The sequence below is a fragment of the Sturnira hondurensis genome, unplaced genomic scaffold, assembly GCF_014824575.4.
Source record: "Sturnira hondurensis isolate 20B ecotype Veracruz unplaced genomic scaffold, ASM1482457v3 Scaffold0005163, whole genome shotgun sequence".
NCBI lineage: Eukaryota > Metazoa > Chordata > Mammalia > Chiroptera > Phyllostomidae > Sturnira > Sturnira hondurensis.
Genome location: NW_028077794.1, coordinates 132,513 through 156,924, shown reverse-complemented (window position 1 = coordinate 156,924; position 24,412 = coordinate 132,513). Strand labels below are relative to the sequence as shown.

The following is a 24,412-nucleotide window of genomic DNA, read 5'->3' as shown; positions in this document are numbered from 1 at the left end:
GTACAGTCCCCCCTGGGCCCAGCCAGGCACCCAGAGGAACCATGGGTCACACCTCCCTCCTGGCCTCCCAAGGGCCTGTGGATGGGGCTCCATAGTACACATACAAAGGCAGAGCGAAGAGCCAGGAGACACTCCCTTGGGGACAGCTGGGTGACAGCTGTGATCCCATGGGGGCTTCTTCGTGTGGGGGGCTACAAGGTGTGGCTTGGACAGAGGCCCCAGAGCTGCAGCCTTTGGGGCTCTGAGACCTTTAAGCCCCAAGCCAGGCCACCCCCTCCCTCCCTCTCTCCATTCCTTCATGCATTCCCTCAGTGGGTGTGGGTGCTGGACACACAGTAACCCTGCTTTCACAGGGCCCAATGTGGAGACTGGCAGGTAGGAAAGGCCATGGGGACAAACAGATGGGAATGCACTGTGACAGAGAAGAGAAGGCATGGTAGCCATGAGGAGGTGGTGTTGACAGGCCTGGCTTCAGGCCCCACAGGTCGTCTTTTAGGCTGAATGAACTTTGATTTTACTCTGATGTGATAGGAACCCACCAGCAGGTTTGAATTGTGGCTTCCAGGACAGTTCAGGTTTCAAACGGACACATGGATAGGGAAGGGCAACCAGGAGGCCAGCAGGGCTACCATGAACTCTAGGTGGGAGGTAATGGGCCTGGACTTAGTCCTGGGCACTGATGTAGGAGGTTGGCTAGGCACAGAGGTGGGTCGAGAGCTGTGGGTGCCCATGGTGGGTGATCATTTACTGAGATGGCAGAGTGGGTAAGGTGGATTTCAGAGGGATGTGATGATGAGAGTACAGCAGTGGGCCTACCTGTCATAGGTGAGGTGAACATGGTGGGGAAGGCAGGCTCAAAGCTGGGATTGAGCCAGTGGGATCAGTGACGCCCACTCACTAGTGCATATTTGCTGAGTGTTTTCTACCTGCTGACTGAGTCCTACCTGCTGGTTGGGTCTCACTTGCTGGCCAGGTCTCACCTGCTGGCTGGGTCCTACCTGCCAGGGGTCATCAGGGAGCAACAGAGAACCCCATGCTTATGAATGCGCTTTTCTAGGCGAGGACAGAGAATAGCCGACAGATATAACCAGTGAGCCATAGAATGTGCTGGAAAGGCAGAGAAGGAAGCTCAGAAAGGTGGGACCAAGAGCTGGTGGTTTCATCAAGGCAGTTGGGGCTTCACATAGACTTGAAGCTGATTGGGGAGCTCAGAGTCTGGAACAGCCTGCTGAGGTAGAGCAGTGGGGTGGAAGGGCAAGAGGCCAGGGTGGGTTGTGCCCCCACAAGGACATGCAAGGGTGGGTGGGTGGACATGGAGACCCTGTGGACTTGACCGCAGGGTCAAGGAGATAGCATGGAGATAGCTTGATCAGGCCAAGGAGACCAGAGCAGGAAATCAGCTTCCTGGAGAGATGGTCAGAGTCAGGGGTAGGATGGGCACCCTGGGTGGGGACAGGATGGCAGGGAGGGATGGTGCTGTGCTTGTTTTCCACGGCTGCTGGAGCAAGTTACCGCTAGCATGTTCTCTCACAGCTTGGCTGGGTCATGCCACCTGCAGGCTCTGTGGAGAATCCAGTTGGCCTTCTGAAGCCCTTGGCTTATGGCCTCCCTGTGGCAGCTGCCAGCCCCACGTGACATGCCCACTTCTCTGTGATGACCCTGCCCTCATGACAGGCAGGGCACCTCTCAACTCCACAAATTGAATAGACAGGTCCCAGGGATATGCGAGTCATGTGTGTGAAGCATGCATGTTGCCTACAAACTGGCACATGTGTGCCTTATGTGTGCGCACACATGTATTTGCATGTGTACTGAGTCTGCCTGCCTGTGTGTGCACGTGCTTGGTGTGCTCTCTGTGTGTGTACATCTGTGTACCTGCAGTGTGAGCCTGCATGTGTGTTCAGTGTGGAGCAGGGCCTCCCAGCCCACTGCAGCCATGCACCCAGGTGCTCTCATGGCAGCCACTCTCAGGCTCCTGGTCCTGTGACTGGAGGCAGACCCGATGCTGGGGCAGAAACAGGAGGCAGGTGCAAGGAACCAAAGCTGCTCATGGAGCCATCCAGTGGGTGGGAGAGAGGAGGTGTCCAAGTAAGGGCTAAGCTCCTCAGGGCAGTGTCTCCATCCAGGTAGAGTTGGGGTGGCCCCTACCTTCTGGCTGTGTGTGGCTCACTGCTGAGTTGGGCTTCTCTGCAGCGACAATATCTGCTCTCAGGGCCATTTCACCTGAGCAGGGCTTAGGGTCAGGGGGTGTGGCAGCCGGAGGGGCACAGAGCAGGGGCATCAGGGGCAGGGTTCATGAGATACCTCAGCTGAGGCCTTGCTTCTCCTCTGGAGAATGGGCCCAGGATCCCCTGACCTGGTCCCATGTGCCTAGAAAGTCAGTGACCCTCTCTCTCATCCCTGCGTGAGTAGCCACCCAGAGTCTATCCTCCAGGAGGGCAGTGGCTGAGGGGACAGGCACAGTCTTCTCCTAGGGCCCCAGCAGGTCCCTGAGGCTGGGTCAGTGCCCACTCTACCACCCTTTCACATGGTTTCCCTGGCTCTATTCAGTCCCTGTTCAATGCCAGCTTGTGCCCTAAAAGGGCATCTTGTCTGCACATCCCAGCTGTGGTCATGCTAAGGCCACTGGCAGGCTTTGCAAAATGTGTGTCCTCGTGGGGTGATGTGGCTAGATGGGTGGCTGAGTCAGGGAATATGAGGCCCCTGACCCTCTAATCTGTGCCCAAGAGACTGACCTCTGGGGAAGGTAGCTACTGAGCCCCCCAGCATCCCAGCTTCTGGCTGGGCATAGCTAAGGGACAGTGAAGGGTGGTGGGGAGCAGGTGGGTGAGGCAGGGTCTCCTACTGCCCCACCCTAGGGTGGGGCTGAGGTCTCCCATTGCCCCCAGCTTGTGAGGGTGATACTTTATCTCCCCACCCACAAGGGCCATGTGGTGCCCTTGCCAGTGTTCCCCAAATGTACCTCCCAGCTCTGGCGGGACCCCATCTGCTTTGCTGTCACAACTGTCTTCTAAGTGCTCAAGGACCATCCACACAGCAACCATGTGGATGGTTTAGGGTGTGAACAGCCAACAAGTTATCAGGCCTTAGCCCACAGGTGGGCACTGCTGTAAAGGGACACTCAGTGAACGTGTCTCCACCCGTCGGAAGCTGGAGGGACCATTTCACAGGGCACTGCTGAACCACAGTGAGAGCAGATGCCAGCCCGGTGAGGGCATCCAGACCTACAGCCTGGCAGGGCTACCACAGGGGAGCCGCAGCAGGACAGGGACCCATGTCCATCCATCACACCTCTCCAAGAGTTCGCTCACTGCCCTGCTCAGAGCACTGAGGACCTTCCACCCATGGGGCAGGAACTGGGTGTACTGCCAAACACCCAAGCTTCAGGCAGCAACACATAATTATTTAAGGGTCAGGGGACAACACACATCCACAAGAGCCTCCTGACTGAGCTCATGTCTCAGCCAGGCCCATGGGGTAGATGGGTCCTCATGCTGGCCTGTGGGCCCACTTTGTCCATGGTGCTCCTGGCCGTCTGACTTGGGTGGGTCTCTGGCACATGAGGAGCCTGGGTGGCACCTAGCGCAGGGCCTGGCATGCAGTAGATACTTGGTAGCCATATGTTCAGGGCCCTGCCCTTCCTGAGCAGGGTGTGACTTGATTTCCAGTAGAAGTCATGGAGGGCTGCCTGAAGGACACAGTCAGGGGCATGGGCAGGTAGGGGGGGCTCCTCACCTTGGTCTGTGGCAGTAGTGGGGGCTGGGGTGGAGTCCTTTGGTAGGGGTGGCACACTGGTCACAGAGGGGGCTGAGTTTCCCAACATGCTAAAATCAGAGGAGCAGCAGGTAGAGCTCTGTGGACACAGGCAGGAATGCTCAGTCACTTCCTCCTGCATACTGGGGACGGGGTCTGAAGGAGTGGATTCAAATGTTGGAGATGGAGCAGCTGAGGGTCAGGGTCAGGGTAGGGAGCTGCTCTGAGGGTTCGCTGGGTGTTTGACTGGGGCCCAGGTCCCTGCTTTGGTCCTTGGGGTTAGTCCAAGGACCATTTGGACATGCTGGAGGCCACTAGGAAGTCTTGAAAAGGTGACTGATGCTACAACTGTGTGGGCCAGGCTTCCAGATGATGGTCAGGGAGAAGTAGGCAACCCCTGTTTCTTCTGCATGGTCAGGAGTATCTGTGAGTAGTTCCTATGCCCCTGAGTGCTGGGTGACAAGTTAAACCCTGTCACCAAGCAGGCCAGGGTCACAAGATCACCTTCCTTTGGGGCTTTGTACCCCAGGGCCAAGGGGAGTACAGCTGCATCTGGAAGACAGACCAAGTTGGCATCCTGGGGTCTGGGCACCGCTAAGGGCACAGGGCAGTAGGAGAGAGAGGCCCCAGTCCTGGGGGGTCCAGAGTGTGCTGGAGAGCAGGCTCGGACAGTCCTCTGTCTCATTCTTTGGACCCCCAGTCCCCCTGCTCTATGCATCTATTGTTATAAACCCCCTGAAGCCACCAAAGGATACCCAAGTCCAGGTATGCTGTGGGTTAGGGCCTGGGGCCCCTAGCTGCCCAGCAGGAGAGGCACAGTGTGCTTGGACTTCTGTGTGGTTCCCTAGGCAACAGTGGGATCAGACCCTTCTGTTGCCAGCTCCTGCTCCCAGGGGCTCTGCTGCTTGGGGATCAGTCTGAGTGGCTTGTCTGGGAAGGGGGGTTCAGCATTATCCTGGGGTGGGTGTCCTGGGGCAGATGTCTCTGCCAGACCATGTCCAGCAGGGTCACCCTGCAATGACCCAGTCCTGGGCCCTTGTGAGGCTGTCCCAGAGTGGGCAGCTCCCTAATGAGTTGGCTTGCAGCTGCATCCTGCCATGCCCCCAGCTGCCACATTGAGTGTCAAGGCTGAGACAGGCCACATGTCCCAGTGATGTAGCTGGCATGCAGGCCATGGGCTGTGTGGTGGCACTGTGCCCTCGACTCAGGGTCCTTGGTGGTAGAGCCTACCTCCCTCTCTCCAGAGCACCTGACAATCCTGCCTCTATCTTTTCCTGGGCTCTCTCAGCAGGACTGCCTCCCTCCCCATAAGGGCACTGAGGTCATTCCCAAGCAGGGTGGCTGCAAATCCCACAGGACTTTGTCCTCACAGGAGAGGGCCTTGGACATAGAAACATGCAAGGAGAGGCCATGTGAAAAGGGAGCTCTTCCAGGGGAGGATGCCAGCAGCACTGGGACAAGAGTGGGAGGACCTGGCCTCCCCTTGTAGCCTCAGGGTGCTGATGCTACAACTTTTGACCTCAGCTCCCATCCTCCAGGATTGAGCTGGTGAATTTCTGTTGTCTAAGCCACCTGGACCATGGGACTTTGGCACAGCTGCCCATAGGAAACACTGGTAGGAAACAAATGCAGACTTTGGTAGAGAAGCAGGGTGTGGATGTGGATCTAGAATGGGATGGTGGGTGGAGACCAGGAGAGTCTAAGATGGGTGTTAGAAAACCCGAAGTGACCAAGAGAGGTCAGTAGAAACATGGGCATTGAAGATGATTCTGTGTGGGCCCAAGAAAGTGGGGAAGCCAGAGAGAAAGCCTGTCCCAACTCAGAAAACATTCATGTCATCACAAATGCCAATGGTCCATGTGCCTGTGGCCTTGGACAGGAACAAGGACCTCAGCACTAGAGACTGGAGGGTGGGGGGACCCTTATTGCAAAGTGGTTGTGGATGTGGCTGGATTCTGTTCTAGTATTTTGTGCAAAGTAGGGGTCATGGGCGAAGTGCTGAAGGTGTGATCTGATGTCTCCTTGCTGCCTGTTGAGATGGAAGGAGACAGAGGAGCTGAAGGAGGTGTGTGGCCAACGGGCCAGCGAGGAGGGGCCAGGACAGGCCTGTCTGGGAGGTTCCCAGATTGTCTCAAGAGCAAGCTCTGGGAACAGGGATGACGTGGGGCTGAGGGGTCATGCATGTGCCTCTCAGATGCCACCAGCCAGCTCAACACCAGCCAGGAAGAGTATGCAGTGATTGGGGTGAGGCCCACAGGTTTTTGAGAATGGTACAGTCTACGACCTTACAACCCTGAATGCACCTGATCTCATCTGATCTCAGTAGCTGAGCAGGGTTAGGCCTGGTTAGTACTTGGGCAGGAGAATCTTACAGGAGCAGGAGCAGGCTCACAGGGACTGAAGACACCTGAGGTGAAGGGGGGAAGGTCAGCTTCAAGGCAGAACCACAGAATCTGTGGTCATGGCTCAGAGGGTGGGCTGCCATACAGGACCTGAGTACAGAGCATGGAGCCCAGGGGTCTTCTGGAGTCTCAAAATCTAATGGGGTTTTCCCTGCAGGCTTGAACTTGCTTGAGGCCCATGGTCTCTTCTCCTTTCCTCCCTCCCTCCTTCCCTTTCTTCCTTCCCTCCAGTCCCTCCCTCTGGAGTGGGAGGGCTGGTCCTGTGGTCAGCCCACCAGCCACTACTGGGAAGCTCTCAGTCCCAGGATTGGTCACTCGTCTGTGCCTGATTCAGATGAGACTTTGGACTTAGAGTTGAGGCTGGCATGAGTTTGGACCTGCGAGGATGTCGAGATGGGGTATTTTTCATGTGAGAAGGGTGTGAGTTAAGGGTTCCCAGAGGGTGGACTGTTATGGCTTGAGTTGCATCCCCCTAATTCATACCTTGACATGCTAACCCCCTAGTACCACAGAAGATGCCTTGTTAGGTTGGCTGAGGATGAGAAGAGTGAGTAAAAGTGAGGCTGCACTGGAGTGGGATAAGCCCCAGTCCGGTATGACTGACTTTATGAGAAGGGGCCTTCTGGGACAGACAGATGCACACAGGGTGAAAGCACATGTAGAGGGAAACAGAGAGAAGGCCAAGGAATGTCCATGTCTGGACACCAGGGAAAGGACACAGCCCTGCTGGGAAAGCAGCCAGTTGCTCCTGGGTCTGACTCTAGAGACTGACAGAATAAATTTCTGTTGTTGAAGCTCCTCTTCTGTGGTTCTTTGTCAAGACAGCCTCCTGAGCAGCCAGCCTATGTCTGGACAAGAGCCCCCAGCCATGCTGTGTTGTCTTGTGCTATGAGGGGCCCTGACTGAGTGCCCCAGCCTGTGAGGTTGGACCAGGATGGGGTCCATTATCCAGAGCTGTCAGAGACTGGAGGCTGTCCACCTGGAGCCCACAGCTAGGGATGGATTCCTCTTGGGATCCACATCCTTTTCTAATTACATTCTGGACATCCAGTCACCCCCTCAGGGACATGGACACCCATGATGGCCAGCACTGTGAGCTCTGTGCAACTCCTCTGCACCTGAAATGGCCTCCTCCCGGACCCTGCTTTAGCAGGTACCCACCAATGCCTGCCTTGGTACCCACCCAAGCTGCCTCTTCCCATAACCTTGCCACCACAGCTGTCCTAGACTCTGCACGACCCTTAGCCCACTAAGCCCCGACTTATGCCTCCATGTCCACATCCCCTTCATGGGGCTTCCACCTCCTGGCATCTCAAGCCCTGCCATTGCTTCTGAGCTTGGCTGCCACCTGCCTGTCTTTTGGTGACATAGTGGACAAAGCCTTTCCCTGCTGTCCTGCCTCCCTGTCATGTACCTTCCTGACTGGTCACCCATTACTGTCTACCCCCAGGATCCCACCAGCACACTACCTGCATGCTGCAAGGCGTGGGTCAAGATCTCAACATAGCCGGGCTCACCAGGACCAGCAACCAACAGTGACAGTGTGTGCTGCAGTGTCCCTGGCACGGGCCCTGCTAATGATGTGGAAGCCGCAGCCTGGATGCACTGAGGTCGTGTTGTGGAGACCTGGCCTGCATTCCCACAGCTTGGCCATCTCCCTCCCCCAGGCTGATCAGCCCCCACCACTGGCCTGTGCAGAGGGGTCCCCTCTTTCCCACGTGCCTGTCAGAATTGGGGTCACCTGTTGAGTGGCTCACACAACACACAGGAATGTGGTTGGGGAAAAAAAACCTCCACAAGGAAGCAGTTCGACTAGATAAAATGTGCATATTTATTTCAAGGCGACAAGCGTACCCATTGCAAAGCAACACCTGGGCCCCAACACCTGTACTTCCTCCACACAGACCGTGTCCAGAAAACCGCTCCTTAGTGCTAGCAGCTAGCAGGTAGCATGGGCAGATTTAAGGGCCTTGAGCTGAAGGCAGCAGGTGCCCCCTTGGTTCTGGCTCCTTGGTGTCCATGTTTCTGTCCGCTGGGTCATTTCACCTGCAGGTGAGAGAGGCAGTGTGAGGTGCTCCTCTGGGGGTCTGCATGCTCTAGCACACACACACGCTGCCAGCCCGCCTGCTGCCAGCCCGCCTGCCCATCTACCTTGAACAGGGTGACCGTGGTGCTGTAGAAGAGACTGAGCAGGAACAGGACGATGAAGGTGGAGGCCATGGTGTTCAGGTTCTCAAAACCCTCCTCCTCAGCACTTACCTCCCCCTCTGTAGGGGACACAACATGGGGCTCAGGCTGTGCCCACACTGGGCAGCCCACCCTTCTGCTGCTGCCCTCAGTACCCCGCTGTGCTGCCCCCAGGAGGGCCAGGTGGGGAGGGTGGTAGGGCAGAAGCAGAGGGAAGGAGGGAGGAGCCTCTGACAGCCTGATGAGGGGTTGGGCAGAGGCACCTGTTCTGGGAGCCCTAGGGTGCAGGGTCGGTTACAGAGCAGCTCATGGACTCGGGGGTGGGGGGCGGCAGAGCTGGGGTAGGGGAGGGGCCCCAGTGGACTCTGCTAGAGGTGGGGGCAGCACAGCCAGGGCCACTGGGGCTGGAGAGGCTGAGTGTGGGGCCTCCTGTTGCTTACGGTTTGGGGAAGGCAGGGGACATACAGAAGTCTGGGCCTGAGAGACCCCTTCCTTGCTTCCTCAGGGGTCTCTCACTCTCCCTCTCTTTCTTTGAGTAGGGGGCATGTTGGAGAGGTTGTGTGGGGCTCTGGCTGGTCCACACCACTAGGATTCAAGGCTATGGGACCAAGGAGTCAGATAGATGCCTGAGGCCCTGGGGTGAGTGGTGCTGGGATGAGCAGGCTGACACACAGAGTACAGTCCAGAGCCCCCAATGCTGACAGGTCTTTGGAGGTGTCTGGAGCCCAGGTACCTAAAGGGCCAGAAGTGTGCGGTGTCTAGGAGGTGGCCCAAAGAGGGAAGTGCCATCTTCTAGGAATGAAGAGTCTCTGGGGCCCCTAACTCCTCACTCCTGGCTGTAGGATGTCTCTTTTCTTTGTGTTTCCAGGGCCAGGTGTTTGCAGGGGCAGAGCCACCAGATCAGCTTCTCTACCTGCAGGACACACTCAGCTCTCTCTGCTCACAGGTGAATATGTATCCTGCTGTTTCATCAACAATCTGGATGGGGCCAGAGTGCCCTTGAGGAGCTGCAGCCACCAAGCTAGCCAGGGTGGCTCTCTGAGCCCTTTGCCCTGGGCCTGGGATGGTGGCCCTGGTCAGAGTCCTGGCTGGGTGGCCCATGTTTGCACCTCCAAGCTGAGATAGAGGACAAGCAGGCCTTGGGCAGGAAACCTTGCAGCAGGTGCATTGCAGAGAGGCAGGAGTGTCTGCAAAGGCACTGAGTGACCAGTGCACACAGGGTGGACACACATGCAAATTTGTGTCTCTACATGCACACGCATGTGTGCACACCTGCATGCACCTGTGTGCAAACATCTGTGTGCCCACGTGTGCATGTATCAGTGTGCCCATGACTTGTCTGTGTGTGTGTCTAACTGTGTGCATGTGTATAAGCATACATATATCTGTGTCTGTGCACATATGTCCATGCCTTTGCACACAATCATGCATGTATACAAATGTCTGTGTGTTTATGTCTATTGAATGTGTGTCTCTGCATTCATGCGTACCTGCGTGTATGTGCCCACATATGTGCATGTCTCTGCATGCACAAATGCATCTCTGGGTGTTCATATCTGTGCAAATGTGTACATATCTTGGTGCCTGTATGTGTGCATAAGTGTGTATGTATCTATGTGTATGTGTGTATGTGTTGGTGTGCCCATGTCCATTGTATGCATCTCTACGTCCATGTCCATGTGCATGAATGTCTGTGTATGACTGTCTTGTACAACTGTGCTCTGTGTATGTGTTCATATCTGTTCGTGTGCCTCTATGTGTACACTCTACGCACATGTCTGTGGTTGCATGCACACATGTCTCTCTGTGTACACATCAATGTATGTGTGCATGTGTACACATGTTTGTATTACTGTGTACCTGTGTGTCAGTGCGTCCATATCCTTGCTTGTGGTATTTGTGTGCCTATGTCCATTTCATGTGTGTCTGTGTCTGTGTGCAAGTGTGTATACCCCTGCATGTGTATGTCTGTGTCCATGTGCATGTGTGCCTGTGTACATGCATGCAGGTGCCCTTATGTGTTCACATTTGTGCATGTGTGTCTGTGAATATGTGTATGCGTGTGTCACACAACCCTGTCCCTGTGTGCCCATAGCAGCGGCAGAGGAGTGGGGAGCATTGGCTCTGTCTATGGTGAGTGCTCTGCAAGGGGGTCAGCACTCCCAGAGGTGATTGGGAGGCCAGGGCAAGGCAGGGGTAGGGACAATGGCAGGGGGTGGTCTGTGGGTCAGGGGCAGCACAGCCCTGGCAGGCAAGAGCATTGCTCACTCAGAACCAGCATCTTTTGAATGGAAATTTTTATTTCTAATTTTTATAGAATGTAGCACCCCCACCTCATTGGCACAGTCAGTTTGCATGCATGCACACACACAATGACAGGTCAGCCCGAGGCTCCAGGTACTAGCCTGGAGGGGCAGCTGGGGATCAGTGGCAGGTGCTGGCCATATCAGATATGACCAGGGACACATTGTACAGGGTGGGTTTACCAGTGGACTTGTCCACGGTCCTCTCGGTCACGAAGTGAGGCAGGGCCTCATGGGTCACAATGCAGGTATAGGTGTCCCCAGCACTCCAGTCCTCTTCGCTCACAGTCAGGATGCTGTGGACGAAGTATAGGCCAGGGGCCTGAGGCTCGGGCAGCGGGGAGCTGGTCACATACGTGTCGGACGACACAGGCTGTCCTCTCTGCATCCACTGCACAGATACGTCTGGGGGTGAAAAGCCCTTCACCAGGCAGGTGACGGAGGCTGACTCCCGAAGGCTCAGTTGTTCCCTGGTAGGTGGTAGCACGTACACAGAGGGCATGTGCATGGCAACTTCTGTGGGAGGAGAGGCAGTGGTGAGTTTGGAGTGCTGTGGGATTTGCCCCTGACAACAGGGGGAGCAGAGGCATGCTCCCAGCCCCACCCAAGGCTATGGGGGTCTTGTGCAGTGCAAAGGGCATGGCAAGGCCTACCCCTGGTCCTGGAGATGGTGTGCTTCAGTGGGAAAGGCAGGTCTGCGTGGGTCACCGTGCACGTGAACTCTTCTCCTGACTCCCATTCCTCCACACACACGGTGGCCTCTCCTACAGCTCTGAAGGTGGCATTGGGGAGGATCTCAGAGATGTTGGTATGGGTTTTTAGATCCTTGCCACTCTGACGGGTCCAGGAGATGGTCAGGGTGTCATAGGTGGCCAGGTCTGTGACCAGGCAGGACAGCTTGGCATTCTTGGTGAGGAAGGTGCTGGCAAAGGATGGGAGAATGGTGAAGATTTTGATGGCGGATGCACCTGGAGGAGGAAAGTGGGTTTGAGTGACTGGCTTTGCTGACCTTCTCCTGAGCCCTGGGATCCTGTTGCGGTGGGGTGCTGGGCCCCTCCTGACAAATGGCCCCAAGGAGCCCCACAGAGCCCCTCCCTGCCCTTGGCCTCTTCAGGAAGCCAAGGCTTGTGAAGAAGCTGGTCTCACCTGTGGCAGTGTCTGCAGACCTGAGTGGATGCCTATGTGTTGAGGGCCACCATCAGGGGCAGGATTACTCACCAGTGCTACACACAGATGACACGTTCTTCCGAAAGCTCAGCCCATTGTGTTCCACTTGGCAGGTGAACAGACTCTGGCTGAGCCAGTCACTCTCAGAGATGATCAGCATGCTGCTGACACTGTAGGTCATGGGTCCGGGCCCTTTGTGCTCAGCCTGCACCTTGTCTGTGGTAAAGTTGGAGGCCAGAGGCTTTCCCTCCTGTAGCCAGGACACAGAGATCTTCTTGGGGCGGAAGCCCGTGGCCTGGCAGATTAGCTTGGACTTGCGGGGGCTGGTGCCAGAGAAGGCATCACGGGGTGGGATGAAGATGTTTACACTGGGGGACAGTGGATCCCCACTACCTGTAGTGAGAGGACACAGTCAGCCTGGACTGGACTGGCCCCACCTCACCCGCCCAGCGGAGAAGAGGCCTGGTCTCACCTTGGATGGGCACTTGCACATTTTTGTCACCATTGGAGTGTTTGACATTGCACAGCACAAACTCATCTGTACCCTGGTTGATGTTGATAGAGGGCAGGACCACCTGGGAGCTGGCGGCATACTTGCCCTCTCTCAGAACCGACGGGAAATTCTGGATGGCCTGGCTGCTGATGTCGCTGTTGTTCTTATAGCTCCAGGAGAAGGTGACGGGGCTGGGAAGGAAGTCCTTGGCCAGGCAGCCCACAGTCACCCGGCTGTCATCAGATGGGGAGTTCTCACAGGAGATGAGGGGAAAGAGGTTCGGGGAAGACACGCTATCTGAGGACCCAAGAGGGACAAAAGAGAAAGGGGTGAGAAGGTAACTTTCTATGCTTGTCCGGTCAGGGGTCAGGACCCATCGCCCTGCAGCTCTGGGCTGATCCCACAACAAGCCTCCAAAGCTTTGCCATCTTTATCACTGCAGCCCCTAACCTGCCCCAGGAGCCAGCTTGAAGCATGGGTGTGAAGAGTGCTACTGGTTGCAGTCGGCAGATCTGGCCCTTCTGCCCCCAGCAATACTGTCCCTGTATTCAGGACACTTGTACCCTGGCTCCCAGCTCAGGATGGCCCAAGCCCAGGTCAGCTCCATCATTCCTCTGAACACTAGAGTGTGCCTGCTCTGCCCCAGCACAGGGAGAGCCCCAGACAGCTTCCAGTAAGGAAAGCAGCTCCTGTGAGCCTAACCCTCACTGCCCCAGCTCAGCCGCACTATTGCCCAACCCTGTGTGCCTGAAGAATGGTGTGTATGTGGTGAGCGAGACCAAGACAGACTCAACTCAACATAGCCTGAGCACCACCAGGCCACTGAGGTCAGCTAAGTGTTGGCCAGGATAGACCTGCATGGTCAGCTCAGCCCAGTGAGACCTTCATGGCCCAGCCAGATTAATGCAGCCAAAAGCAATCATCAAAGTCATCCGAGTTAAGTCAGCTCACCCAGTCCATTTTTCTGGATCCAGCTCAGCCTATTGTGGCTAGCCCAACTCACCACCCAGACAGCTCAGACAAATTCTTCTCAATTCAAATCTGCTCAGCCCAGACCAGCCCAGACCAGCCCAGCTCACTCAGTTCACCCAGTGTGGAACAACTCACCTAGTGCAGTTCATCACCTAGTGCAGTTCACCTAGTATAGCCCACCTGGGTAAGCTCACCCAGCTCAGCCCAGTGCAGCCAGCTCAGCTCAGCTTGGCTATGCTCAGTTCAGCCCACCCAGCTCAGCTCTGCTCGGCTCAGTTCAGCTTAACACAATCCAGCTTGCCTCATCCAGCTCAGCCCAGTTCAGCCTAGCTCAGCCTAGCTCAGCTCAACTCAGCTCAGCCAGGCTCAGCCTGGCTCACCCATCTCAGCCCAGCTTAGCTCCACTCAGCTCAATTCTGCTCAGCTCATGCAGTTCAGCTCAGCTCAACCAGCTCAGCCCAGCTCACCCAGCTCAGCTCAGTATGGCTCAGCTTAGCCCAGCTCAGCCCAGCTCACCCAGCCCAGCTCATCCAGCTCACACAGTTCACCCAGCTCACCCAGCTCACCCAGCTCATCCAGCTCACACAGTTCACCCAGCTCACCCAGCTCACCCAGCTCACCCAGCTCACCCAGCTCAGCTCAATCAGCTCAGCCCAGCTCACCCAGCTCAGCTCACCCAGCTCAGCCCAGCTCAGCTTAACTCAGCTCAGCTCATCCAGTTCAGCCCAGCTCAACCAGCTCTATCTAGTCCAGCACAGCTCACCCAGGTCAGCTCAGCTTAGCCCAGCTCAGCCTGGCTCACCTAGCTCAGCTCACCCAGCTCACCCAGCTCACCCAGCTCACCCAGCTCAGCTCACCCAGCTCACCCATCTCAGCCCAGCTCAGCTCTGCTCTCAGCTTAGTACAGTCCAGCACAGCTCATCCAGCTCACCCATCTCAGCCCAGCTCAGCCCAGCTCAGCTCAACTCAGCTCAGCTCATCCAGTTCAGCTCAACTCAACCAGCTCTATCTAGTCCATCACAGCTCACCCAGGTCAGCTCAGCTTAGCCCAGCTCAGCCTGGCTCACCTAGCTCAACTCATCCAGCTCACACAGCTCATCCAGCTCACCCAGCTTAGCTCAGCCCAGCTCAGACCAGCTCAGACCAGCTCAGCCCAGCTCAGCCCAGCTCACCCAGCTCAGCCCAGCTCAGCTCATCCAGCTCACCCAGCTTAGCTCAGCCCAGCTCAGCCCAACTCAGCCCAGTTCAGACCAGCTCAGCTCTGCTTAGCTCAGCTCACACAGTTCAGCTTGGCTCAACCAGCTCACCCAGTTCAGCTCAGCTCAATCAGCTTTGTCTAGTCTAGCACAACTCACCCAGGTCAGCTCAGCTTAGCCCAGCTCAGCCTGGCTCACACAGCCCAGCTTAGTCAGGCTCAGCCCAACTCAGCCCAGGTCAGCTCAACTCTGCTCAGTTTAGCACAGTCCAGTTCAACTCACCTGGCTCAGCCCAGTTGAACCCAGCTCAGCTCATCTAGCTCTGTCCAGGCCAGCTCAGCTTAGTTCACCTGGTTTCAGCCCAGCTTAGCTCGCCCAGCTCTGCTCACCCATTTCAGTTTAAATCACCCAGACTAGCTCAGCCTGACTCACCCAACTCAGCTCACCCAGCTCAGTCCAGCTCAGCCCAGCTCAGCCCAGCTCAGCTCCCCTTAGCTCAGCTCACACAGTTCAGCTCGGTTCAACCAGCTGACCCCAGCTCAATACAACTCAGCCCAGCTCAGCTCAGCTCAGATCAGCTCGGCTCACCCAGCTCACCCTGCCCAGCCTGGTTCTACTCACCTAGCCTTGCTCAGATCAGGTTTGCTCAGCCTGGTCAGCTCAGTTTAGCTCAGTGGGCTAAGCTCACCCTGTTCAGCTCAGTTTAGTTCAGTTCAGCTCAGCCCAATTCAGCTCAGATCAGAAAGCTCATTTCAAACTGGTTTCATTCAGCTCAGCTCAGGCCTGCACTGAGCAGCCCAGTGAAGTTCTGGACAGTTCAGAAAGCCCAGTGTTTCTGGCCAGAAAGGGTCAGGCCAGCAGAGCTGCTTGCCTCAGCAGCAGCCATTCTCATCCATGAGTGCCGTACAGTTGGGCTGGGCCCATGGTCATTACTTCCCAGGGCCTCTCCCTGCTTTTCATCCCTAAATAGCCCAGTTCCATGACTTTAATCCTAGCCCCAGCTGGCTTTCAGCTCCCAAGCAGTACCAATCACTACCCTCCTTCAATGACCATATATGAACAGTTATATGGAAGCACCAATAAATGGTCCCTAAGACTGTTTAACTTCTTAAACATCTTAAAAATATGTCCAGGTGACTTTAAGTCATTCACACATCTCTCAGAAATTGTAGGGGCACTGCTTCTGTGTGGAGAGGAGAAGTTGGGGTGGTCCCCATGGTGCCTCCCCTCCTGGCAAATGCCCTGTAATCAGCCCCCAACTTTAACTACATCCCCCTCTAGAGAAACATCATCACTAGAAATTGCCAGGAAATGCATTTTTCTGAATTCTCCACTTAGAATTCTGCTTTTCAGCACAAAGTTCTTTAGAAGACATGGGCTACTTTCTCATGTGCAATAATGACTTAAAAATCAAAGCTGAGTTTATAACTGATGAAAAGACAACAGAAACGTGGCCTTATCTGAATCACAGCATTGATAGTGGGTAGCATTTGGTCAGTACTTGCACCTTTTCCCTGAATGTTCTTTAGAGAAAGTTAAATGCGAGTGACCTAAACAAGGGGTGACACAAACAAGCCTCTCTGCCCTCACTGAGCATCCATCATCCAAGATCCCCCTTCAGAAGGAAGCAAAACCATTAGGCCATCTGTCTGTCCCAAGCCAGCCGGTGGCAGGCTGCCACTCTCTTACCATGTCTGCCTTGTCAGTCACTTGAAAGTCCTGTGGGGTCTTTGTCATGCAACAATTTCTCCAAATCCACTACTCACACGACTCATGACTCAGGATAGCAGGCTGGGCTGGTGGCAGAAGCCAGGGCTATGTGTCCCCAGCCTGGGGCTCAGGGCCACATTCAGTCCCTCCACCAGAGCAAGTTCAAGTCAGAAAATGGCCTTACAAAGTGCCCGGCTCCTTTCTGACTCAGTTCCTCACTGACTTCCTCTTGATCCACCTACTAACATGCTTAACCAAAATAATTCAGGGCAATTATACACATTTCACCTAAATTTGACCACAAAGGAATACTTTAAAAATGCTCTTAAAAATACTGAAACAAAGGAAACTTTACATAATATCAAAGTCTTTCTTCATCATGAAGAGAAAATAGATTAAGTTAAAAACCTGCAAGCAGTCATTGTAAAAACAGGGCTTTGGGGACAGAGAATCATTGTGAGATTAATCACCATTTGAAGGGATAACTAATTTTAAAAAGTTTTATGAATATACTGATAAATGACCTTTATAACTGTTTAATTTCTTAAATATCTTAAGTTCAAAATGAATATAAGTGAAAAGTTAATAAGCTAAGACTGAAAAGTTAAACTCACGTAGTTAAAAAAGGAACCCCCTAGTTTCTATCAGCACCCCCACCTTATTTTAGAACTCAGATCAGCCAGGTGTTGTTTTGCTCAGAGGAACACTTTTACATTTGTGGGTAAAACTATCCGAAACCACTTCTTCATAACCATTAACCATAAATTTGTCTTTCCTGTTTTCTTGCTTCCTAAAATAGACAGAGGCCACCCGTTTCTGGCCACCAGCTGCAGGTGTACAGCCCCAACAGATATTGTCACTAGCTCAGCTCCATCCACTCAGAACATCCCTCAATTAATTTTAAAAATAACCCTGATTTATTATTGTCAAAATTCAGACATGAATTTGAGGCTCACGGTTCCAACTTACCATGTCTTGGCTGATTTACACCACTATCAACTCCAGAAAGATGTGATTAATTAAATAATAAGATTTTAAAATGTCATATACTTGAAAACTCTCACATTTTCAAGTCATAATTTTGTTTAAACACTTTCTAAAGGAGCCACTTCCAAGACACCCTGTCTTGCAATACTCAGTGAGCCTCTTAAGGGAGCAAATCCCTTTCTGTTAGAAGCTGCCTCCTGGGGCTGAGCTCTCTGGTCTTGGCTGCTTCTCGCCTCAGAGGCCAGGCATACACTGTCCCCAACACCAGAGCCATAGGTCCCTCCTCACTGGACAGTACTCTTCCTAACCAATAAAGAAGGCTAAGTACAATCAAGCAATTTTTTAAAAAATTACTTCACATAAAGGTAATGGACTTGGAAAAATCCAATCTAGTATAGAAGTTCACTCCTAAGTCTGAGGAATGTCTTCCTGAGCACTCTGATGTTCCTGGTTCACAATCACCAGGGCCAGGAAGCCTGCTCACTGACACCCAATTCTGCTGGCAAGATGGTCCTGCTGCAGCCCCACCAGTCCTTGGCTCAGGCCCCAGGCCTTTTACTTCAGAGTGGCCCTGCAGGTTGGCAGCCCCTCTTTTAGGGGCTCAATGCTTCTCTAGACATGCCAGAATTATGCTAGTTTCTGAAAAGTGTCATAAAATCCAGAGGCTCTGAAGTTCCTGAGCTCTGTCCCCTGTCCCCTCTGGCCTGCCTGCCCGTTTCCACGGCCACACATCCCAAGGACCAACCACCGATGCCCAGAAAAACCCACAAAGAGGAGCAGAAAATGAAGGCCTGAGAAGGCCATTCTTACCTGAGGAGACGGTGACCAGGGTCCCCTGGCCCCAGTAGTCCATACCATAATAATCACAGTGGCTCAAATTCCATCCTCACCCCACAAAAACCAGGGTGCTTGCCCGGCACCGTCCGAGGCCACTTGGAGATCCATGCTATCTCCAGGTGCCACATGGATGCTGACCATCTCAGTGACTGTGATCTGGAGGTTCCTGGGACCTTCTGCCAGCCAATCCCCCAACCTGACCCACAGGAACCTGGCCACTGGCTGCCTGGGGTCCCTGATGATGAGCCGACTGGGATTCACAAGTCCAAGCAACAAAGACAGCCACCCAACCTCACAGAGGGTGCGGCAGAGTCCTTGGAACTGAGGACAGGACAGCCACACTGCCCTGTCTGTCCCTGTATCACAGCACATTTGTGGAGGGGAGGCCAGACTCCCTGGCTCCCTTTCCTGACTTCCAAAATGCCTCCCTGTCTCTGATATCCAGACCCTGACACCCCAGACTTCCCCAGGGAAGTTCCAGTGGGGATGGGGTGAGGACTCACCTGAGGAGACGGTGACCAGGGTCCCCTGGCCCCAGTATTCAAACCACATTGTGACAACCATGCTAGGATCCTGGGCAAAAACTGATGCCCTGCTGAGGCCTCAGGTCCACCTCAGAAAACTCCCAGTGGGAGCAGAGGGGACAATGGGACCCAGAGGCCAAGGGTGACAAAGACCTCAAAGAGGACCCCAGCTGCAGAGCCCAGGAGGAAAGGGACCTGGACCCTCTTCTCCTCATCCCTGATGGTCATGGTCCCCTCCTGGATCTTTCCTGAGTCCCGAACTGCCCCCAGTCCTTCTGGACCCAAGGCCCCAGACACCCTCATTTTCTCCCAAAATGTATCAAAAACCCTCGGGGAGAGAGAGCAGAGAGGGGTTGTGAGGACTCACCTGAGGAGACGGTGACCAGGGTCCCCTGGCCCCAGTAGCCAAAGTCATCACATTGCTATGGGCCCCATTAGGCAGTGTACAAAAATCCACCCCCTACCCAGCCACTGGCCACCACAGCAAGCTCTGTTTCCTCAGGTTCCCATACCCCTGACACACAGCCCGCTCTGCCTTCCAGAGCACAGGCCCCAAGTCCACACAAAGCAACGACTCTCTGGAAATGTCTTTCCCAGCCCCAGGACAGATGAGGAGAGAGGAAGCCATCTTACCTGAAGAGACAGTGACCAGGGTTCCCTGGCCCCAGTACTCGAAGTAAGCATCACATTGTCATGGGCCCCATTAAGCAATGTACAAAAACCTGTCCCCCTGCCCAGCCATCCAGCTGCCCTGCCTCTGGCCAAGGAGAAAACTGTCTCTTCAGGTCCCCATGCCCCTGATGTGCAGCCTGGTCTGCCTTCCAGAACATAGGACCCCTGTCTGCACAGAGCAATGACTCTCTGGAAATTTCTTTCCTGGCCTCAAAATAGAGGAAGAGAGAAAAAAACATCTTACCTGAAGAGATGGTGACCAGGGTGCCCTGGCCTCAGTAGTAGAAGTCATCACATTGCCATGAGCCCTGTTAGGCTGTGTACAAAAACTGGACCCTGCCCAGCCTCTGGCCACACGGAAAGTCCTGCCTCCTCGGGTGCCCATGCCTCTGACACACAGTCCACTCTGCCTTCCAGAGCACAGGTTCCCCTGTCTTGGACAAAGGGCCTTCTGCAGAGCAGAGATCCTAGTGATCTCAGGAGCAGCCCCTGGGGATTCCCAAGGGCCCCACACAGAGCAACAACTCTTTGGAAATGTCTTCCCCAGCCCCACAGCAGAGGCAGACAGAAGTCATCTTACCTTGGGAGACAGTGACCAGAGTCCCCTGGCCCCAAGGATCAAAAGCATTGCACAGGGACACAGTCCATGGTTCCCGCCAGACATAAACCTGCCCACAGCCACGAGGGCCCCAGAAATGCAGGGCGGCAGACAGGGGCATCACTAGCGGGAAAGACAGTGACTGGGGTTCCCTGGCCTCAGTGCTGGAAGTCATCAGCAGCACAGCTTCCTTCCTGCTGCTTCTCCCTCTCAAAATGCATTTCTCCCTCCTGTCCCACCTCTGACACCAAGCACTGCACATGGCTCGGCACATCTGAGTCCCTCGGCCCTGGCAGGATGCCAGACTCATCTGAGTAGATAGTGACCAGGCGCCCTGGCCCGAGTGCTGGAAGTAAGCAGAGGCACAGAGTGGGCCCTGAACTGCAGCCTCAGACACTCCTGCAACCAGGGTCCTCAGGGAGCCTGGGGAGCTGCACACTGTGCTCTTCACTTGGGGGCAGTTCCACCTGGTGTCCCTGGCAGGTATCCTTTGCCCTCAGTCCCCAGATCTGAGTCTGGACATCCTCCCTGACACCTGGCTTGCTTTGGCCCCACAGGCCACATTTCCCTGCTCACCCTGCCACCCACGCCACCCCTCCCCTGTCTCTTGGCCTGAAAAGCATCCCCATTGCAGGCTCCTACCCACCCCCACTGTGCACCTGGCACTGAGCCCTGAGGGACAGCCACAGCTGCCTGGGGACTCTGACCAGGTTTTTGTAGAGTTGTCAACCACTGTGGTCCCAGTTACCACTGTGGTTCCTGGCTCTGCCCAAACCCTGAGGCTGGAGTGGGGGGCCAGGTGGGTGGGCGGGTCACAGAGCAGAGGAAGTCCCAGGACCCAGGGCTGCTTTTCTTTTTTCTTTAGAAGTAAGAGTTGATCCAATGCCATGTCTGAGGCCCTTTCATGCCCCTGCCCTGGCCCCCATATTTGAGTTGTTCTTAGCTGGAGAAAGCTCTTGAGCCAGGGCATGGGGGGGCTGGTAAAACCCCCAGTCCATCAGAGACCTCTAGTGCAGCCTCTTGTGTCTGTCATGGCCTCAGCCAGAGAGGCTGCTTTCTCTCTCTGGTCACATCTCATTAGTTCTTCCTGTTCACTGTTCCCTGCAGGTACAGGCCCCTGGGTCTCCACAAGGGTGGGTTTCCTCCAGATCCCCTGGGGCTGCTTGCCCACAGGGAAGGGTCTCAGGAGGGCAGTACAGGATGCGGAGCAATAGTCTAAGGGAGAGGGTCCCCCTTCCCCACAACCATCTGGCTGCTCTCCCTTGACTTGGACCATGGAAATGAGGGTGGTGGTCTGGGGCTGGGTGCTAGGACTCAGAGAGGCACCAGGTGTGGGTCTTTGGGGAGGTAGATGCACATAAGCTCCCTTGGGCCAGGTGTCAACCTTGCAGGTGTGCTCAGGGACAGGCCACTGCTGAGGGAGGCAGTCATAGACTCAGCCTCGAGGCCTTGAGGACTGGCAGGGTGTGAGGGTACCTTGAACACTGGCTGGGGCAGGGTGAGTGCCCGACATGTTGAGAAGTCTGCGTGAGTGTGAGTGTGAGCATGTGAGTGTAAGTTTGTGCACCTGTGTGTGTACATGTGCATGTGTGCACATGTGCATGTGTGCACATGTGCATGTGTGCATGAGTGTGTGCCAGTACATGTGTAACACCAGGCAGAGGAACAGCTGAGTGAAGATCCAGAGGCTCACTATGTGCCTGGAGGACTGAGGTAGTTTGAGGTGGCTTTATTCAAAGGTTCCCTGAGGGCCTGGAGAAGAGGCTGAGCATGTAGGGGAGCTTGCACTAGAAGGTTCCTCCTGGTGCAGTGTGGATGCATTGGGGTATGAAGGGCAGGAGGCCTGGGTGCTGACTGAGGGTTAGGGAGCCTGTGGGGACAGTGAGCAGGGCCAGAGGGGCTCCCACAGGGGCAGGTGGAACAGGGCCTCTGAGTCACACTCCCAGGATGCCGTCCCTGGGTCTTGAGAGATAGGGAGATGCCCCTGGGGTTGGGGCTACAGACAGAGTGAGGGACACATGTTCAGAGGTGGGGGAGAGAAGGTTGAGGTGTGGGTTACACCCTCATGGCCCCTCCACTCCTTTGCCTTAAGTGGTGATGGGGCAGGGTCAGGACTGCCCTCTCCTCCTTAGCTGGGATCCTGCTCCCTGGGGGAGCATTGGTGTCCCAGCCTGTCTTCCAGGGTTCATTTTGAGGTGGGAGGTGCTCACAGCTCACAGCAGGGCTTCTTCTAGCTCCCAAACCCACCTTGGAGGCTCTTCCTGCTGCCACCTTTATCTGGGGCCTCCTGTTTCCCTTTCAGAGAACAGAGGCTGAGGCACCCCAGCCCCTACAGGAAGTGCCTGCTCTGGCTCTTCAGACCTCGTTCATGACTGGGGAGGGGAAGTGCCCACTATGACCTTCCAGCCCCTTTCTTCCAGCTGATCCCCAGTCCCCAGCCCTTGCCTCCATCCCCACCCCCAGCTCTCATCACCCAGTCCCCACCCCCAATCCCTGGACCTCATTCCCCAGCTCCAGAGGACCCCATTTAGCTCTTGCTGATTTAGACATGTGTCCTACAGGGTCCCCACACATGACAGGACCTGTCTTGGAAGATCTCTCTGAGCCTTTCAGAGGCATCTCCTGCCTGCCTTCCCTGCCTGGCAGTTCTGTGAGTAGCTGGGGTCAGGGCAGCCATTGTGGGTCCAGGGCCTATAGATCACACGACAGGCTGGGCTCCTTCTGTAGTGTCTCATGGCCCAGTCTAGGAGGCCACCCCTTCCCTGGCCCTGCCTGTCACAAGCACATGTCAAGGGAAGGACAGGTGCTACAGCATGTGCCCCAGTGGGTGCCAGGCATGGAATCTGGATGGGTGCACTGGGATGATACTGGGTGAGCCATGACTGAGTCCCAACAATGCTGAGCTGGTCTTCTGGCCTCTGCTCACAGCCGTTGCTTCATGGGGGCCCTTCCCCCTCCAGATCAGGTGACTGGGAAGATGTCCCCTGGATTTCCTGTTCTGAGCAGAACTTGAAGCCAAGCTGAGGGCCAAACTCTTGAGGGCAGGAGGAGAGGGTGCCTTGGTCACTCATCTCCCTTGTTAGTCAGGGCACACCCATACAGTAGCTTCTGAGAACAGTTGATGAGCTGGCAGTGGCTTTCTGGCTGGCCTTGTGCCCCAATGTCCAAGCCAGAGCAGGAGGCCATCAGGTCAGTAGTATGGGAGGTGGGAGGAAAGCACTCACTCTGCTTCTTGGACTTCAGATCCTGAAGCCTAGCAGGTGGAGCCCACAGAGATGATGCCTGGTCTGTCTGCCTGGGTGACCAAGAGGGCGGGTCTTGTGGAAGGACAGGGAGGGTGCAGATGGTAAGCCTAGTGGCTGCCTTGGCCTTTAAGGCTCAGTGTCACAGTGCCTTGTGAGCCCATTGCAGCCAGGGCCATCCTTCACCCGGGTCTGGCTAGTGGCCCACCAGACAGCCAGAGTTCAGGCTAGCTTTGGCAGGCAAACACCCCTCACGGTTTTTGATGGCCTTCTTCAGTGGGGATGGTCTCTGGGCATTTTATTCAGAGGGGCCAACACGCAAGAAGAAGAAGCCTGCCACTTCCTTCCTCAGGTCAGAAGCAACTCAGGAGCACATGCCTGCTGTGGCAGATAAATCAATGTCTGTGGGAACTTGACCAAAGGAAAGAAAGGGATGAGGAACAGAATTTTCCTCCTCTAATACCTGATGACATGAGCCAAAAAGAGTAAAAGCCAGAAAACAAGTTAGCAGACAAATAAGAGACTCACAGCGGAGAGCCACAAGTCACAAGTCACGCTGTGATTTTCCATGGACGGTCAAAGAAAGAACCTGGTGTCTCCTGGCGCACAGCCCTCCAACCCAGGGCCCAGGGGAGGCAGTGGGTCTCACAAGTCCTGAGAAACCTTGCCCCCTTCCCACGTTTCTGAGGGAAGGGCACGGACTGGAGGGTGCTCAATGTTCTCAATGCACCCCTGAGGGTGCGCAGGTGGGAGCAACCTCAGGGGCCAGTGCCAGAGGCCTGGGCAGCAGCAGGGCAGCCAAGGCAATGTGTATTTTCTCATGAGAGCAGGCCAGTGGGAATGTGCTCAGCAGCTGAGGATACGGGTGGTGGGTGGGTCTGTGTCTCTGGAGGCCTTGGCCACTCCTTTGTGGTCAGATAGTGGCTGCTGTTGGGGGAACAAATGCCCCCCACCCACATTGCCCATCTTCTTTTGCACAAGATAGGAAGCCCAGCTGCATCTCCTGTGCAGAACGATGCCTCCCATGGTGGGTCTCAGTGACAAAAGCAGGAGCTCCCGGGTTCAGATCCTGACAGTGGGACACACCTGTCTCTTCAGTGCAATGACCTGAACATGCACCAAAGTCTCAGAGGTCATGGCACTACCTTCACAGATGCTGCCAACTCAAAATGGCACCAGGCTCACGTATGCAAAGTGGTGCTGACCTATCGATCACAGAGTGGGAGAGCAGGCTATAGGGAAGGAAGAGGAAGTAGAGGAGAAGCAGGGAGAGAGGTGAGGGCATGGGGGGAGGGCTGGATTACAGCAAAGGTACAGGTCGAGGATCATGATGTTACAAAGAATAAGCTGGGAGGAGAGGAGGGTGGGC

The 24,412-nt window shown here is 55.2% G+C and overlaps 2 gene segments (V, D, J or C); both read right to left on the bottom strand.

Annotated features, from left to right (window-relative positions):
• LOC118987165 (immunoglobulin heavy constant alpha 1-like) overlaps positions 1–19,494 on the bottom strand; it is an 85,905-nt gene extending 66,411 nt beyond the window's left edge. Inside the window, exon 1 of the C gene segment in view lies at positions 19,448–19,494.
• On the bottom strand, positions 7,966–19,222 carry LOC118987171 (Ig mu chain C region membrane-bound form-like; the record flags this gene model as incomplete). The annotated part of the segment is given in 7 exon segments: positions 7,966–8,201; positions 8,307–8,422; positions 10,829–11,161; positions 11,299–11,613; positions 11,864–12,205; positions 12,285–12,602; positions 19,165–19,222. Coding segments are annotated over 7 exon segments (1,491 nt in total), but the record flags the coding sequence as incomplete, so codon positions are not given.
• Positions 19,495–24,412: the final 4,918 nt, after the last annotated feature.